This window comes from Ptiloglossa arizonensis, chromosome 11, assembly GCF_051014685.1.
Source record: "Ptiloglossa arizonensis isolate GNS036 chromosome 11, iyPtiAriz1_principal, whole genome shotgun sequence".
NCBI lineage: Eukaryota > Metazoa > Arthropoda > Insecta > Hymenoptera > Colletidae > Ptiloglossa > Ptiloglossa arizonensis.
In genome coordinates, this window is record NC_135058.1 from 17,437,551 (window position 1) to 17,452,634 (window position 15,084).

General features: G+C 29.6%; 2 protein-coding genes and 1 long non-coding RNA gene across 16 annotated transcripts; 1 reads left to right on the forward strand and 2 right to left on the reverse strand.

The window, feature by feature from the left end:
- Positions 1 to 353: 353 nt before the first annotated feature.
- On the reverse strand, positions 354 to 3,770 carry LOC143152656 (dihydrolipoyllysine-residue acetyltransferase component of pyruvate dehydrogenase complex). The gene is made up of 11 exons (XM_076323014.1): positions 3,468 to 3,770; positions 2,978 to 3,159; positions 2,634 to 2,821; positions 2,375 to 2,549; positions 2,140 to 2,303; positions 1,909 to 2,060; positions 1,705 to 1,841; positions 1,432 to 1,608; positions 1,164 to 1,348; positions 980 to 1,080; positions 354 to 914 (listed from the first exon to the last, which is right to left on the reverse strand). The coding sequence occupies exons 1-11, from the start codon at positions 3,592 to 3,594 to the stop codon at positions 745 to 747; spliced, it is 1,758 nt and encodes a 585-aa protein (XP_076179129.1). The 5' UTR covers positions 3,595 to 3,770; the 3' UTR covers positions 354 to 744.
- On the forward strand, positions 3,266 to 8,703 carry LOC143152657 (uncharacterized). Of its 13 annotated transcripts, none has more exons than XR_012993605.1 (7): positions 3,282 to 3,699; positions 3,978 to 4,506; positions 4,582 to 4,663; positions 5,137 to 5,514; positions 5,765 to 5,904; positions 5,976 to 6,139; positions 6,220 to 7,674. It is a non-coding gene; the product is annotated as an uncharacterized LOC143152657 (long non-coding RNA). The 13 variants fall into 13 exon arrangements; XR_012993606.1 differs by having other exon boundaries at positions 3,978 to 4,477; XR_012993611.1 differs by having other exon boundaries at positions 3,266 to 3,699; positions 3,978 to 4,663; positions 5,765 to 5,837; positions 5,974 to 6,139; positions 6,220 to 8,703.
- A 197-nt stretch (positions 8,704 to 8,900) lies between these two features.
- On the reverse strand, positions 8,901 to 15,006 carry LOC143152820 (uncharacterized). Of its 2 annotated transcripts, XM_076323360.1 has the most exons (8): positions 14,721 to 15,006; positions 14,359 to 14,647; positions 13,636 to 13,724; positions 13,406 to 13,557; positions 11,450 to 13,325; positions 10,866 to 11,078; positions 10,575 to 10,636; positions 8,901 to 10,459 (listed from the first exon to the last, which is right to left on the reverse strand). In XM_076323360.1, the coding sequence occupies exons 2-8, from the start codon at positions 14,478 to 14,480 to the stop codon at positions 10,268 to 10,270; spliced, it is 2,706 nt and encodes a 901-aa protein (XP_076179475.1). In that variant the 5' UTR covers positions 14,481 to 14,647; positions 14,721 to 15,006; the 3' UTR covers positions 8,901 to 10,267. The 2 variants fall into 2 exon arrangements, with proteins under 2 accessions (XP_076179475.1, XP_076179473.1); XM_076323358.1 differs by having other exon boundaries at positions 14,359 to 15,006.
- Between the last annotated feature and the right edge of the window lie 78 nt (positions 15,007 to 15,084).

The window sequence follows — 15,084 nt, forward strand, 5'->3', positions numbered from 1 at the left end:
AGTCGTAACAATTTATATTATTCATCAATTTCCATTTAAAACCGCCAATTTAATGATATTTTTTAATTTCTATTGATTAATAATCATTATGTACTCTATGCATTATACTGACCCAAAAGTTTTTTTTCTATATACTCAATGTATGTACATAAGCATGGCCACTCAAATTTATTTTCAGTTGATTGGTTTAATAGAAATGTAAAATACATTAAACAATATATACATATAAAAAAAAAAAAAGATAAAGAAGTAACTTTAAATCATTGTAATATAATATGTATAAAAATATTACATTTATAGATTGTATCAATAACACATTCTTAAAATTGGTAATGGTCGTTTTATTTATAATTTTAAGACCTAAATGTATTTTCACATTTCTATCATAGCGTACTATACAGATATTAAAAATAAAAATATTACCATTTAATTTTTTACTAGATTGAATTATTCTTATGGCAGTACATAAACAGGTAAATGTATTTTTTCTTTAGTTGGGATCTAATATTAAAAATTATTTTCCATAATTTTCCAACTCTTGTGGTCGAGATTTGCACATATCATAAGATCGAATAGTTTTTATTGAACTGTTCAATTGAAGGATGGGTTAAAACTGTGTATTATTTTAAAAAATCGTAAGCTTTCTGAATTTATATTATATGAATTAGTATGAGAATAACTAAAATTTGTATAACGTAAGCCACTTTTTCAATAAATGTATCAGAATTAACATTTAATCAAAGGTCAGTCCTGTGCATACCTGAGAGCTCGCAATCTTCCTGCGACAAGAAAAGTTGGATCTTCTAACATAGCTCTTAAAACAGCTAAGAAATCAGCAGCTTCGTCTTCAGCGATTGCTCGTCTATCGTATGATAGCGTTACTGACATTTTTGTTGTTGTTTGTAATGCAGTCCCTATAAAATAATAAATTAACGTATTCCGCATCTCCACAGTAACTATACATTTTTAACATATTCACCTAATTCTTCTCGACCACCGCCAACAGCGAGTATCGCTGTTTGAGGAGGATTTATAATGGCACTAAATTGTTTGATACCGAACATCCCTAGATTAGATATTCTAAAAAACAGTGTTGTAAATTATATGTAAAGTACTGTTTAGATTTTCATATATTTACATATTACACATATTCATTTGCTTACGTGAATGTTCCTCCTTGAAATTCTTCTGGTTTTAGTCGACCGTTTCTGGCCTTTTCAGCTAACTCCCTAATATTTTTTGAAATATTTGTCAAACTTTTTGCTGCAGTATCAAAAACGATTGGTGTGATAAGACCATTTTCTGTAGCAACTGCTACAGAAATGTCGACTTTCGGCATACGTATTATCTAAAAAAAGACGTTGTACCGTTTATATATAGATTATTTAAATATTTTTCATCAATTTATTTTATGTTAATTTTCATACAGACCTGATCGTTCTGATACAACGTATTGATTGACGGGCATTCAACTAACGCATGCGCGACCGCTTTCGTAATGAAGTCATTTATTGAAACGTTAATATTTTCAGCCTTAAGTTCACTACGAATTTCATTTAGTTTGTCTATTTTAATGTCAATGAATGCATAAGAATGTGGAATAGTACTCTGAAAAAGTTGTTACGCGAATAAGTAGACAATCCTTGCGTATACATTTATGTCAATTTTTGTTTGGTTTAGCCCTATAAATTAATTTTTAATTACCTTCGATTCTCCAAGTCTTTTGGCAATAACACTACGTATATTGGAAACTGGAATATCTTCGTAGTCAGACGAACGAACGGTAGGTACATGAGCTTTTGAAAGAGAAGAGGGCCCCTTTTCGGCTTTAGGCGGTAATGCTATCATTAAATAAAAACGTTAATGAATAATAAAGTATTTTAATCGTTAATAGTAATATTAACATACCCGCTTTTGGAGCAACTTTTTGAACATTATGTGCTTGAATATAGGCCAACACATCGCTCTTTAATAAACGATTAGATCGCCCAGTTCCTTTAATGGAACCTGAACTCAGGTTATATTCCTCCAATAAACGTTTTACTGCTAAACCGTACACTCTGGCAAAAAAATAATTTCATATTTTCTGTATAATTAATCAAACACAAAATCGCAAAAAGAACATTGTTTTTTACATACTGTTCACTTGGTACAGATTTCTTATCAGTCGCAGTTGCAGCTGGTACAGCAGTTGCTGCAGCTGGTTTTGTGGTTGTTGGAATAACAACATTTTTCCAATCCATTCCTTTTTCTACCGTGATTGCAATTAATTGTCCCACTTCAACTTGGCTACCTTCAGGGGCCTATTAGATACAATTATTTTTTAGTTAAAACATTACCAAGTACAATCCAATGCTGAATAAAAATTATATACTAGAATCTTCGCAAACACAGCATCATCCTCCATTTCGAATGTCATAACAGCTTTATCCGTTTGTATTTCTGCTACCGCGTCACCTGGTTGTATTTCATCTCCTTCCTTTTTAAGCCACTTTACTATTGTGCCTGTAGTCATTGTTGGCGACAAAGCTGGCATACTAACATTATTCCTTCAAAGGTTTATAAGATTATTTGGTCGGTACATTACTTGTTGCCTAAATGAAATACACAGCTTTATATACGCGATAACCTACTGGCCAGGAGGTGGTTCAACCGATACACTTGCAGCGGGTGCACTATCTGGTACAGAAGGTGCAGGTGTTGGAGCGGCAGGTACAGTTGAAACAGTATCTGGCATTTCTACAGCCTTCCAATCTTCGTCTGCTTCAACAGTAAGCGCTATCAAGGTTCCTACTTTAATATCTTTAGTGCCTTCTGGCACCTAGTTAAACAATACATTAATTTTTATCAACGAATACAATAACATCTAATAGAAAATTTAGAAATACTTTGAACGTATTAGATTCATAAATTTTGTTGAAAGAATATGCCAAACTATATCTATTACATTGTGTTTAAAAAATTTTTTAAACCTTACAATTATTTTTGCAAGAATACTCTCGTCGTCGATCTCCATAGTGACAACAGCTTTATCGGTTTGAATATCAGCAATCGCATCGCCAGGTTCAATTTTGCTACCTTCCTTTTTCAGCCACTTGACAATTGTGCCTGACTCCATAGTAGGCGACAAGGAAGGCATTAAAACCTCCTTTCCTTTTACTAGAATTAAACAAAATAATTTTGCATTGCGAACTATTCTATTGCACAGTACAGGTACCATGTACCCTTAAATTACTATAATATTTGATTGCATAATCATTCTACATAATTATATCATAAACACATGATCACGAATTGAGATTGATAAAAATGAGGGAAACGCATATTGTTTGTATATTTGATATTGACATTGCTATCGAAATTAATGTTATCTGAATGAAAAATTATTTGAAACAAATGATCGTATGTTAACCTCAATCAGTTACGAACAAGTGCATTAACAAATTATTTCTGACTAAACTACATACCGTTGAGAATCCAACTTGTATGAAAACATGTTCGTTGATACTTTACAGGCACAGAAATGCGCGGTATTATACGGTTACTGTTTCTAATAGATAAAAGCACGATCTTGGGTATCTTCATTTGCGCCATATTTGATATGAAGCAATTAAGCTGAGGGTAACAAGAGTTTCTATCTATAAGTTTCAAAATGCACAGAGATAACTGTTGAGATGATTTGTTCCATTGAAAGAGAAGGTATTTTCCACTCGATGTATTAAACGCTTGATGTCACTGCTCATTAAATCGTTCCTTCGCTGATTAAACAATTTATCTAAAAAAACTGCATAAAATTGAAATTATTCAAATTTATCATAGATGTATATCATAAATGTTACGTTGGTAAATATATGTATGTATGTACAATACTGTGAATAATTATGTTTAAACTTATACACGGTGTTACACATAATATTATTACTTGAAATATTCGTTCTATTTTCAGTATTTCAAATATATAAATGTTTTCATTCTAGGTGCAGGCATTAAGGAGAAACAAAGGTCACCTTGATTTCTATACATAATATGGAAGCACTTATGTAGTATGCGATAGCGGTTTATAAAACGAGTTTAACGACTTACATTCGAGGTCAATAGAAGTTATATGTAAACGAAATGAGTTCAATGATTTTCCATGTCAATAGAAAGTTTTGTTTTATTTACAAGTAGATAGTTGGATCTAGTTGAATCTGATGTACTTATTAATACAGATATTTATTAACATATATCACGGTTACAAGAGTCACGGTCATCTTTGTTTATGAATAAATCAACTTATGAATCTTTTAGCTAGCTATTTCATTCTATATTCTATAGTGTTTCCGCGTAATTTTGGTGAATTTGAAGCAAATTCAATGTTCAACGAAATAATATTTTTAATCGAAATAAAGTCGAATAATGTAAGAGAACTTGAAATGAATCTTATATTTAGAAAACTAGTTTGAAATGCTTGAAACGACCATACACTCGGATTTTGGTGAGACAATCCCGTTTTTCTATCTAATTGTAATATTACTTATCTCGACTTTAATCAATTACATTTTCAAAGAATCTACTAATTGAAACATTTGAGTCCCATAGTATAATTATATAAATTTCATCGAAAGGCGAATAACTTGCACATGTGTGTAGATAATCGGGCCACATGAATGAAAAATTGATCGTACGTACGTAGTAAATAATATACTAATGCTAAATAGACATTGAAATAAATTTAAACGAATTTTTTAACATTTGTTTCTGTTGTAAAAATTTTAACTTCGTTTATTCTGTGAATGTATCTTTATGATCGAAACATTATTGTTTTTATGCCAATTGAATAAGACAATTATATCAAATAGTGCTTATATCAATATATAAATGACAAATGACTGTTCGTCGTGAGTAATATTGAACTAATCGGCTTGCGAACTTAGAATAGTTTTTTAACATGTACGAATAAGTAAAATATCGTAACAGAACATTTTTGTAACGCATATGAAAGTCTGAATATTTTAATGAACTCATACATATATGAATGTAACTGATGCATTGGAATAAATTTATTTCGAGTAATACGACTTTTTCCAGCTTTGCTTCTATTCTCTTTATTTTATTCTAAATTATGAGACGAAGAATGAAATATTAATGTTCCAGGTATTGCTTGAACATTTCTTCTTTGGAATATTAGATACGTAGAACAGAATGAGGTTTGAAAATAGATCGTGTCACCTAGCAACACCAAATTAAGAATGTTTTGGACATGAGAATGAATGGAATTTATTGTTACAATCTTTTCTGAGACTGATGGCACTGATAGAACCTCATATAATATAAAAAGACGAGTTTTCTACATTTACCGGCTTCATTGGCTTTAGTGATGCAGTTGAATCTAGTTCCTAGAATTACATTGATATTTTATCTAACATAAGGTCGTGCTTTTATCTATTAGAAAGAGTAACCGTATAATACCGCGCATTTCTGTGCCTGTAAAGTATCAACGAACATGTTTTCATACAAGTTGGATTCTCAACGGTATGTAGTTTAGTTAGAAATAATTTGTTAATGCACTTGTTCGTAACTGATTGAGGTTAACATACGATCATTTGTTGCAAATAATTTTTCATTCAGATAACATTAATTTCGATAGCAATCTCAATATCAAATATACAAACAATATGCGTTTCCCTCATTGTTATCAATTACAATTCGTGATCATGTGTTTATGATATAATTATGTAGAATTTATTGCAAAATTATGCAAAATTATTTTCTTCAATTCTAGTAAAAGGAAAGGAGGTTTTAATGACCTCCTTGTCATCTGCTATGGAAGCAACCAATTGTCAAGTGGCTGAAAAAGGAAGGTAGCAAAATTGAACCTGGCGATGCAATTGTTGATATGATGCTATGTTTGCGAAGATTCTAGTATATAATTTTTATTTAGCATTGGATTGTGCTTGGTAATATTTTAACTAAAAAATAATTTTATCTAATAGGCCTCTGAAGGTAGCCAGGTTGAAGTGGGACAATTAATTGCAATCACAGTATAAAAAGGAATGGATTGGAAAAATGTTGTTATTCCAACAACCACGAAACCAGCTGCGGCAACTGCTGTACCAGCTACAACTGCGACTGATAAGAAATCTGTACCAAATGAACAGTATGTAAAAAAAAAATGTTCTTTTTGCGATTTTGTGTTTGATTAATTATACAGAAAATATGAAATTATTTTTTTGCCAGAGTGTACGGTTTATCAGTAAAACGTTTGTTGGAGGAGTACAACCTGAGTTCAGGCTCCATTAAAGGAATTGGATAACTTAGTCGTTTATGAAAGTGCAAAGTATTGGAAAAGAGAATGGACTAGAAGTGGCTCATTGTGCGCTATGTGGCCACCAGTATATAGGAAAATTTTCTATCCTAGCATTTTATGATTAATGCATGAAACATAAATAATTTCTTAACTTCAATTCAAAGAAAAAACATTTATCATAAAAAAATGATTAAAAAAATTATTAGTACTTTCATGTAGCAAGGAATGGGAAATGTTTTGAGAAATGTAAATATTTATTTTACTATTGTAAAATGTTTATTAATATAGTCTTTAATAGAAAAAGATCACATTGTATTTTTACACAGACACTGGGCAGTATGATTAGTGAGCAGCTGTTTAGCTTTCTTAGTTCGAATATATAAAAAAGTTTTGTTATATCGTAATACAATAAAGGCACTTAAGGTCTAATATATAAAAAGAAATAAAGAATATAACATGACTATCACTTTTATGTTTATTATTTACAAGAAGGGTACAAGTTTGCAAATTATTTTTCCGTAAATATTTGCTAATGGGAAAACGAGACAACAATGAAATTTCAAGAACATTATTTTTATCTCTTCCATTTCTGTATTGGACATGTTACTGTTACCATTTGACTTTTGTCACTGGTTTTATATAGTTAAAAAATATTTTTGTGGTCATATCGCGACTTGTTTTGTCCTCCTTATCCTCTAATTTTTTGGACGAAGCATAGAGTTGCCAAATTAATTTAATAGAATTATTGGCATTCGGAGGTAATGCTCAGTATGACCAAAAATGCTCCGTGTATTATATACGTTACAAAGTAATTATAAATTCATGCTCGTGATATTACAAATTCAAACACAACGCAACAAGCGTAACAATTCACCGTAAAATATGCAGCAGTAAACTTTAATGAGAAATGGACAAATTACAACTATGTATGGAAAACTGTACTTAAAAAAAAAAAAAAAAAAAAAAAAAAAAGAACGGGTCAAGTACGAGTACTTTTTTGTTTCTCTTGCTACCATTGTTTGAAGCACAAAATTACATGAAGGTAACATTGATTAGAGCATCGAATACGAAGCTATTTAGTAACTAATACAAATCGTTTGTAAAGTTGGTTTAAAAACGCATGAAGATATATAGTATATAATACTCATATGTATGTACATATGTAGGACATTTTTGGAGAATCAACAGTATTATAAAGCACTGCATTTGCAGTAATAATGAAGAAATTTCGAATAATGTTTTTGAAAGCAAACTTCTAAAAAGTAATAAAAACGTAATGTCTTCTAAAATCATTTTCAAAGTTCTGTATTCACGAATATAATTAATTTTCTTATTTACTCTTTTTCTACTTATTAATAGACTTTTCGCAAATATCCTATACCACAATTATTTTATGTATTTATAAAACTTTAATATTTAATATATTCATTACAGTATATTATTTTGTCAGCAATGGAAATAGTAATTTAACTTGAATTTATTATACTTATATATTTTAATCGATACAATTCCTTTGTTAATATTTTTTAATTTTGATATGTTATAGTTTGCAAGTTTTTGGCTCACTGGAAAAAAACAAAATTTCAGGACGGAAATTAAAAGCATAGACGAGGTATACGATAATTATTAATTCATTATCGATAGAAATTTCAATTCATTGAAATATTAAAAATATTTTAATCAATTTGAGGATACAATTATTTATCGTATATATCGTTGAGTAAGCTTCTTACTATAACAAATTATAAATTTATCATTTTCGTTTGACATAGTTATATCTCTTTTGTTCAAAATATTTTGTATAGAGTGTGATTAATTAAAATTCTTCGATTAATAAAGTATCAAGAAATGTTATTTTTTCTTTACTATAAATGTCTTACAAAAATTGACATTCTTTTAATAACAAAAAGTTTACTGTGCCTGTCCTTGCACAAAAGTGTTACACTTTGTTACATATGAGTTAGTCACAGTTCCAGTCTTTTGTTTTCAACTGCATTTCCTAATTAATCAATTATATTTGTTATTATTTAATGGAAGGACACTGCAGAGTTTCGCCACAGGACTCTCTACAGACTTGGATATTTTATATACATCTTCATACGTATTTTTGGAATTCTTAATTGCCAGTGCATGAAGCTTCTTTCTTTCCTGCTACTTCAATGTAGAGTACGGATTATTAAAAGTTTATATTCTTAACAATAGAATTAACATCAACCTCTGATATGTAAACAATTTTGTAATTAATTTTTGGTAACTACAATTTAAAATTTAAAAGACTCTAAAATCATGAAAGTGTTTTACTAATTTCTGCGAGTTAAAATTATTCAAGAAATTAAATATAAAAGCTGATATAAAATGTACAATTAAAAATATATTTATTGTAAATCAACAAAGCAATTATGACTGGGAGTATTGCTAATAAACAGATATGTTGTGTATGATTAATAATGTACCATAAATTGTTGTGTATCTAATTTTGTATAGGCCACTTATATTAAAAAATACTGCATTAAGAATTTTTTTTTAAATACAGTACTTCTATATATTTTTACAAAAGTGGATAAAAAATTATGAAAATTTTATTTTTACTCTTGAATCTTTAATTTTTACCTATAAATAGTTATTTATGAAATAATGTTTCTAAATTTCTAATATCCTATTACAAAATTTCAATTTACATTCTTCTGCAAAGCTGTCCATAATCATTTGCAATGCAAACTTTGTATTGTTTCAGTATTTCATGAAAATAAATAATTTGATTACATAAAAGTTAATTTACGAACCTCTTTCATCTGCATCTTTTACTTTTGAAATTTTTTTATTAGTTTAATATTTTTCTTATGAATGTATTCCTAGTTTTCTTGTAAGAATTGAAAATTTTTTCCTGTAAGGCCTGATATACGAGCTTATCTCTGAATACATTTTTGTCTCTCAAATACCTTTTATATAAATCTATTCTACATTTTCAATTATTTTATATAACATATAGTTTGTACAATAGTTGGTTTTCAAAATTCTATCTATGTATAATTATACACAACATATCAATGGTATATCATTAAGTCTTCAAATGGAATATACATATATTACTCATATATATTTTTGTTGAAATACAATATTATTTTTCGTATTTAACAATGTCCTCGTAAAAAAACTATTTTTATGTATCTACACGCGTTAAGGACTGTTGTCTCACGCTGTATATGTACCAAATAATGTTCAATTACACTATTGTATTCTCAATGATTGATTCAAACCGCAAATCAAAATACAAGTATATACGCCATGTAATGTTTGAGAAAAAAAAATAAGTTGAAGGACTATTTTTTGGTCCAAACAACAGCCATTAATTTCCTATGTTCGTTTCTTTTGAGTAAAACAGTTTATAAAACAATTTTTTAAAACTTACACCGATACATAATTCAATCTTTGGAAAACCATTATAAAACATTACACTCTAATAACTTTATAATCAATCTTTTAAACTAAATTGTATTCCATCTTAGCAAATAATATATTCCGTTAATAAAAGTTGAAGAAAAAAGAAGAAATAAAAAATGAATTCATATATTTTGATAATTGCTTGTAATAAACTACATTATTTGCTAATTTGGTTTTACATTCTACAAGCATTTATCATCAAATTTTTCCATTCCATCTCCTTACAAAACATGCAAAATTTTAACCAGTTTAGTACAGAATTCTTTCTGATGGGGATTGTTTCATTTTTAAATTCGTTATTTCCTTTAAAGACAAACAAATGGAAACGAAAAGGATTGAGAACGCGACCTCAATTATATCCTTTATCATTTTGGAAGTATAATAATACTGAACTTTTGTCACATTCAAAAGAGTCCCGCATTCTCCGAGGACATAACTTAAACACTTTTTATACAAATTATTGTATGAATACAGATTAAATTAAGTGCTTTATTTAGAAACGCATGCCTGTTTTAATTATTAGTACCGTCTGAATTTTTACACGTGTCCTTTTTTTACATCACCTTGAACATTCTTTGTGGTTGCCCTGACAAATCTAGGACCTGGTATACGTGACGGCGGTCTAGGGATAGCGCTCATCATATTTGAAGTTCTGTTTCCAGTGTTCCAATTCGTTGGTTGTCGTAGTCGCGTCTTGTTTTCAATTTTCATTGTTGGTTTATTAAACACCTGTAATCGAATATGTTTAATTTAAGATACAGACAAAATTATAAAATATACGAGGCTTAAATTAATAACTTTTTTTTAACAAAGATTTTATATATGAAAACAGTAATAAACTCACTTCGGCTTTTTTTACTACATCCATTTCATTCTGTTGCTTCAATACATGTTCCATAGGATGACCTTAAAAAATGCATTGTAAGGAATACATGTATGATAAAACGTATATGAAATAATTATGTACAAATTTTAGTATGAAAATACACGTGCAAATACTATTATGTACAAAATCATTTCAAATATTTTATGGAATTATTAATGACATATATTACTAAGTAATATACACTTCTTAAACTTAATTCATTGTCAAATATGCTCGGTAAATTATTGTAGATTATGCATATTAGCTTACCATCAGTATTTATCGACTGACTAGATCTGGTAGGACTTAATATTGGAGAGCTTGTTTTAACACTAAAATCCATACTCAATGGTGAAGTAGAATTGCTTTCACAACCATTGATGCCATTTTTTAAAATAGGGGAAGGTAAATCGTTTTTCATACCAACCCAAGTGTTTTCTAGGACTCGATTATTTAATCGAGACGTTGCATCTTGTTTCAAGCCTAATAATTATATTGAAATATAGAATTTAATAGTTCAGCAATAAAAATATGATTTTTAACCAGTTCCATTTTAAAATGTTTACTATTAATTAATATTATTGTACATATTATATCTTGTTGCTCGTTTAAATTCATATTATATAATTAACTTAAATAATTAATTTAAATTATATAATTTAAGTAACCTTACTTAACTCTGAATACATTTTTGTCTCTCAAATACCTTTTATATAAATCTATTCTACATTTTCAATTATTTTACATAACATATAGTTTGTACAATAGTTGGTTTTCAAAATTGTTTTGAAACAATCCCTAACAATCTATAGAAATATTTAATTTTGCATGTTTGTTAGACGGTATTTACTTACTCTCTTCTTGCATTCGTACTATCTGATGCAATTGCTCAATGTTCATTGGTCGCACAGTGTACGAATTGTGGCTACTATCTGAACACGTACTGAGTCTATCATCTAGGTCAGGTGCACTGTGAGCACTTTGGGTACTTTCTATACTTTCTGTTGATCCTCCAGCACCCATCATTTGGAGTTCCCCAACACCTGTGTTAAGTTCTAGGAGCCGTTGCTCAGAACCACTTTTTATTTTTCCTAGAGAGTACAGTTTATTTGCTAGACTTTTCTCAACATCTCTTATGAAGTTCGGTTGTGAACCTTTCATGTATCCAGTACTGGATGGATTCGTACACTCTGTCATCTTGATAGTTTTCAAGGAATTAGATACAAGATTGGGATTTGACTTTTGAAGAAATTGTGGTAACTTCGAAAGCATTCGTGGAATATGTTGTTTCTTCTTTTGCAGTTTTGGAAGCGGCTTTACGAACGTAGCATCCACATTATCTGAAGATTCAATACTTTCCATATCAGTCTTTCCACCATAAGCATTACCTTTTTTCGTAAAAGTGTAGTACTTCTTATCTTCCAAACTTTGAACACATGCTCCTGTATCGTTTACTATTTCAGTCTGAGCATTACTTCTATTAACTGATGATTCCTTTTTATATGTATTATATTTATTTTCTATAGGAATCTCATTCCTAATATTCTGATCAGGGACCTCATCAACTATTTTCTTTTTAATCTTCTCATCGTAAACTTCATTACTGACATGATTAAATGTACAATCAAGTCTGTGATCATTGCTTCTGTGTATTTCTGCCAATAACTCTCTCCTCAATGATGTAGGAGCTTTAAAATTTGAATTAAAGTTATATATTCGAGGTTGTTCTAAATGCTTACTAGTCGTTTTAAATGTAGAATTTAATGTATCTAAATTTTTTGGGGTTGATTGATTGCCAACAGGAATAGGCAACTTAAACATAGAATCTAAAGCATTATCATTCATGAATGAAAAAGTAGAATTTACAAGGGGTGAAGATTCAACTAAATTTCTTGGAACATTGTAAACTGCATTATGTGGCAAGTCACACGTTTGATCTTTATCTTTATGTATATCACTTTTAACGTTTACAGATATGTTCGTGTCTGATTTCTCAGTTTCTGCTGCACAATATGTAACATCTAAAACAAGTGGATTCTCAGCTTTCTCTGAGGTTGAAAAATACGTAGCATTCAATGTGCACAAATTTTTTTCTTCATTATTCCCTGATTGCAATAGTTTCACATTTCTGTCACCTTTATTTACAAATGTGGAAGACAGATTAGTTGTACTGTGTTTAACTTTATCCGAGTTGGACGATAGAAGTATTTTTGAAACTGGTTCTGCTTCATATGTTTCATTTAATTCCATATTTTCAATCATATTAGATTTATTGGTAAGTATTTTGTTTGCTGGATATAGGCAATAGCTTTTGTTATTGTCTGAATCATTATCTGTTGAAAAAGTTTCATTGATGTTTAAAGTTTTAGCATCCTCTTGCTTGTCAGCTTTTTGGTCATATAAATAAGTCAAATTTGAAGTTTCCTCCTCTTTGTTGTAATCCGCATTATGTAAAGAATCGTCTCTGGGTAATGAAGTGATAGATGAATAAAAAATAGAAGGTTGCGAGATGTTCATTAATGGATCACCTAGTCCAGGTTCCATTAAATTAATAAACGAATCAATTCCCTTTGAATGAGACATGTTTAAAAAAACTTCCATACTTTCTTGACCTGATGTTACCAAGGTCTCATCGGAAAGAAGACTGACGTTTGCCATAGGTGTCATTTTTAACATAAGAGGTATACCTTCCTCTTTGTTGGCAGTATGCACATCTGTATATTTACTCAACTTTAAGGAAAGAACAATTAAATGTATACATCGCAAACATATATGTATAATTTATACAATAGAAACATAAATAAACTTACATCTTCTTCTATATTTGAAAAATTTGAACAAGAAGTTCTCCATGTATGTGTCACAGAGGGAGACAAAGTTTCAAGAATAGATTCAAAATTAATTCTACTAGACCGCTTTTTAGGTCTTGTGAATGTTCTAGTGTCGATACATCTTTTATTACCTGAGGGGATATCAATTGAAATTTATATTAAAAAATTATATAAAATTGTTTTCAATACCTGAAAAGCTTTTTTAATACCTGATAAAATTAGCTCAGGTTCACTTTTTAACCAGGTATATAAATCCTGAACCTTGGATTCTATCTGATACTCTGGCGGTATATATAACCTGGCAAAGAAATATATTACATACTATATTTTTTGTTTGTGAAGCTTTAATCCTTTGTACATTGTAGTATTTATAAAATTTTAATAAATAAGTAAGATGATTGTTCAAAAGAATATAAGAACTCAGTTAAAAACTTTTTGATTAAATATATTAAAAACCTTGGATTTTCATGTCTTTAAATTTTTATCGAGAAAAACATATTACAAACTATACTAATACAATTCAATTGCTTTATTTATTGTTTAATTAAATCATAAATAATAAATGATAACAAAGAAAAAGTTCTGGAGTTTGTAAATTGTTTTAAACCTTTGTAATGTCTGACGTTATCATATTAAAAAACGTTAAATTAAAACGTTGAAACGTTATAAGTAAAACGTTATCATGTTAAACAAAGAAAAAAAAGAAAAAACTAATATTGCACTTCCATGATAAACATAAGATTTTATATAAAACAATTTTACAACAGTCTAAAAATTTAAAACTAATATATGTGTACAATCAAATGATGCACAGAACTTAGACCTTGAAAAGGAATTAAGATCAGTTAAGGGCATAAATGACATTTAAAGACTGCAATTGCCTTCAATCAAAAAATTGTATAGCAATCGAAGATTATGATAAAGCTACTCACCATACATCTGTGTCACTGAAGTCGAAAGCAAATACATCAATGATTTCGGCTTTATCCATAAAGCTTGCATCGTTTGTACACTGCTTCCGTACGATTTCCGCATCCACTTTTCTCTCTGACATGTTTCAATTGAATTATGAAGTTAAATATCTCGATGAACACATATTTTACCGTTAAAGCGTCTGTTCCTGTGTCGACTGGGTGACGTGGTAGATATATAAAAATAGTAACGCGCTTTGGCAAGTCATTTACAAAATTCCTTAGGATTCCGCTCGCGAGGCACCGTTCACTGTTCAAAAGCATATGTATTAAAATTAGCCAGATGTACGACCAACATAACCATACATAACGAAAATAATAACTTTTTCGCGTATTTTTCACGTTGTTTTTAAAAAGAATCAAAGCAGGCCACGGTTCAAAAGAATAATTATAGAGGGTTCATTTCGTCGCGTTTTGTTTAACAGTTCTTTGACTTTCCTTTCGTAGAGACTGTGTATTACTTCCTCTTCCGCGGTTACACTGCGCTTTTCTGTTCATGTAGATATGATATGTCACTGGAGAGAATTAATTCTTGCTTTTCTAGAAGAAAGTCACCAGTTTTAATACCAATCAGGACCCCTGTATTCTTGCGACAGATGTTTTGGTTGGTGTCGGATTTGGTAACATTCTTCTAAGGGGCTAAGAATTAAGCTCCTTGTGCTTGATCACGAGTATATTGCCTGCCTG

Coding starts and splice junctions, on each gene's coding strand:
- LOC143152656 (XM_076323014.1), bottom strand. CDS start 3,594: ATGGCGCAAATGAAGATACCCAAGATCGTGCTTTTATCTATTAGAAAC. Junction 2,304..2,374: donor CTGTGTTTGCGAAGATTCTA/GTATATAATTTT, acceptor TGTATCTAATAG/GCCCCTGAAGGTAGCCAAGT. Junction 1,842..1,908: donor AAAAGTTGCTCCAAAAGCGG/GTATGTTAATAT, acceptor ATTTAATGATAG/CATTACCGCCTAAAGCCGAA.
- LOC143152820 (XM_076323360.1), bottom strand. CDS start 14,480: ATGTCAGAGAGAAAAGTGGATGCGGAAATCGTACGGAAGCAGTGTACA. Junction 13,725..14,358: donor TTCAGTGACACAGATGTATG/GTGAGTAGCTTT, acceptor TTTCTTTGCCAG/GTTATATATACCGCCAGAGT. Junction 13,326..13,405: donor TTTCAAATATAGAAGAAGAT/GTAAGTTTATTT, acceptor CTTTCCTTAAAG/TTGAGTAAATATACAGATGT.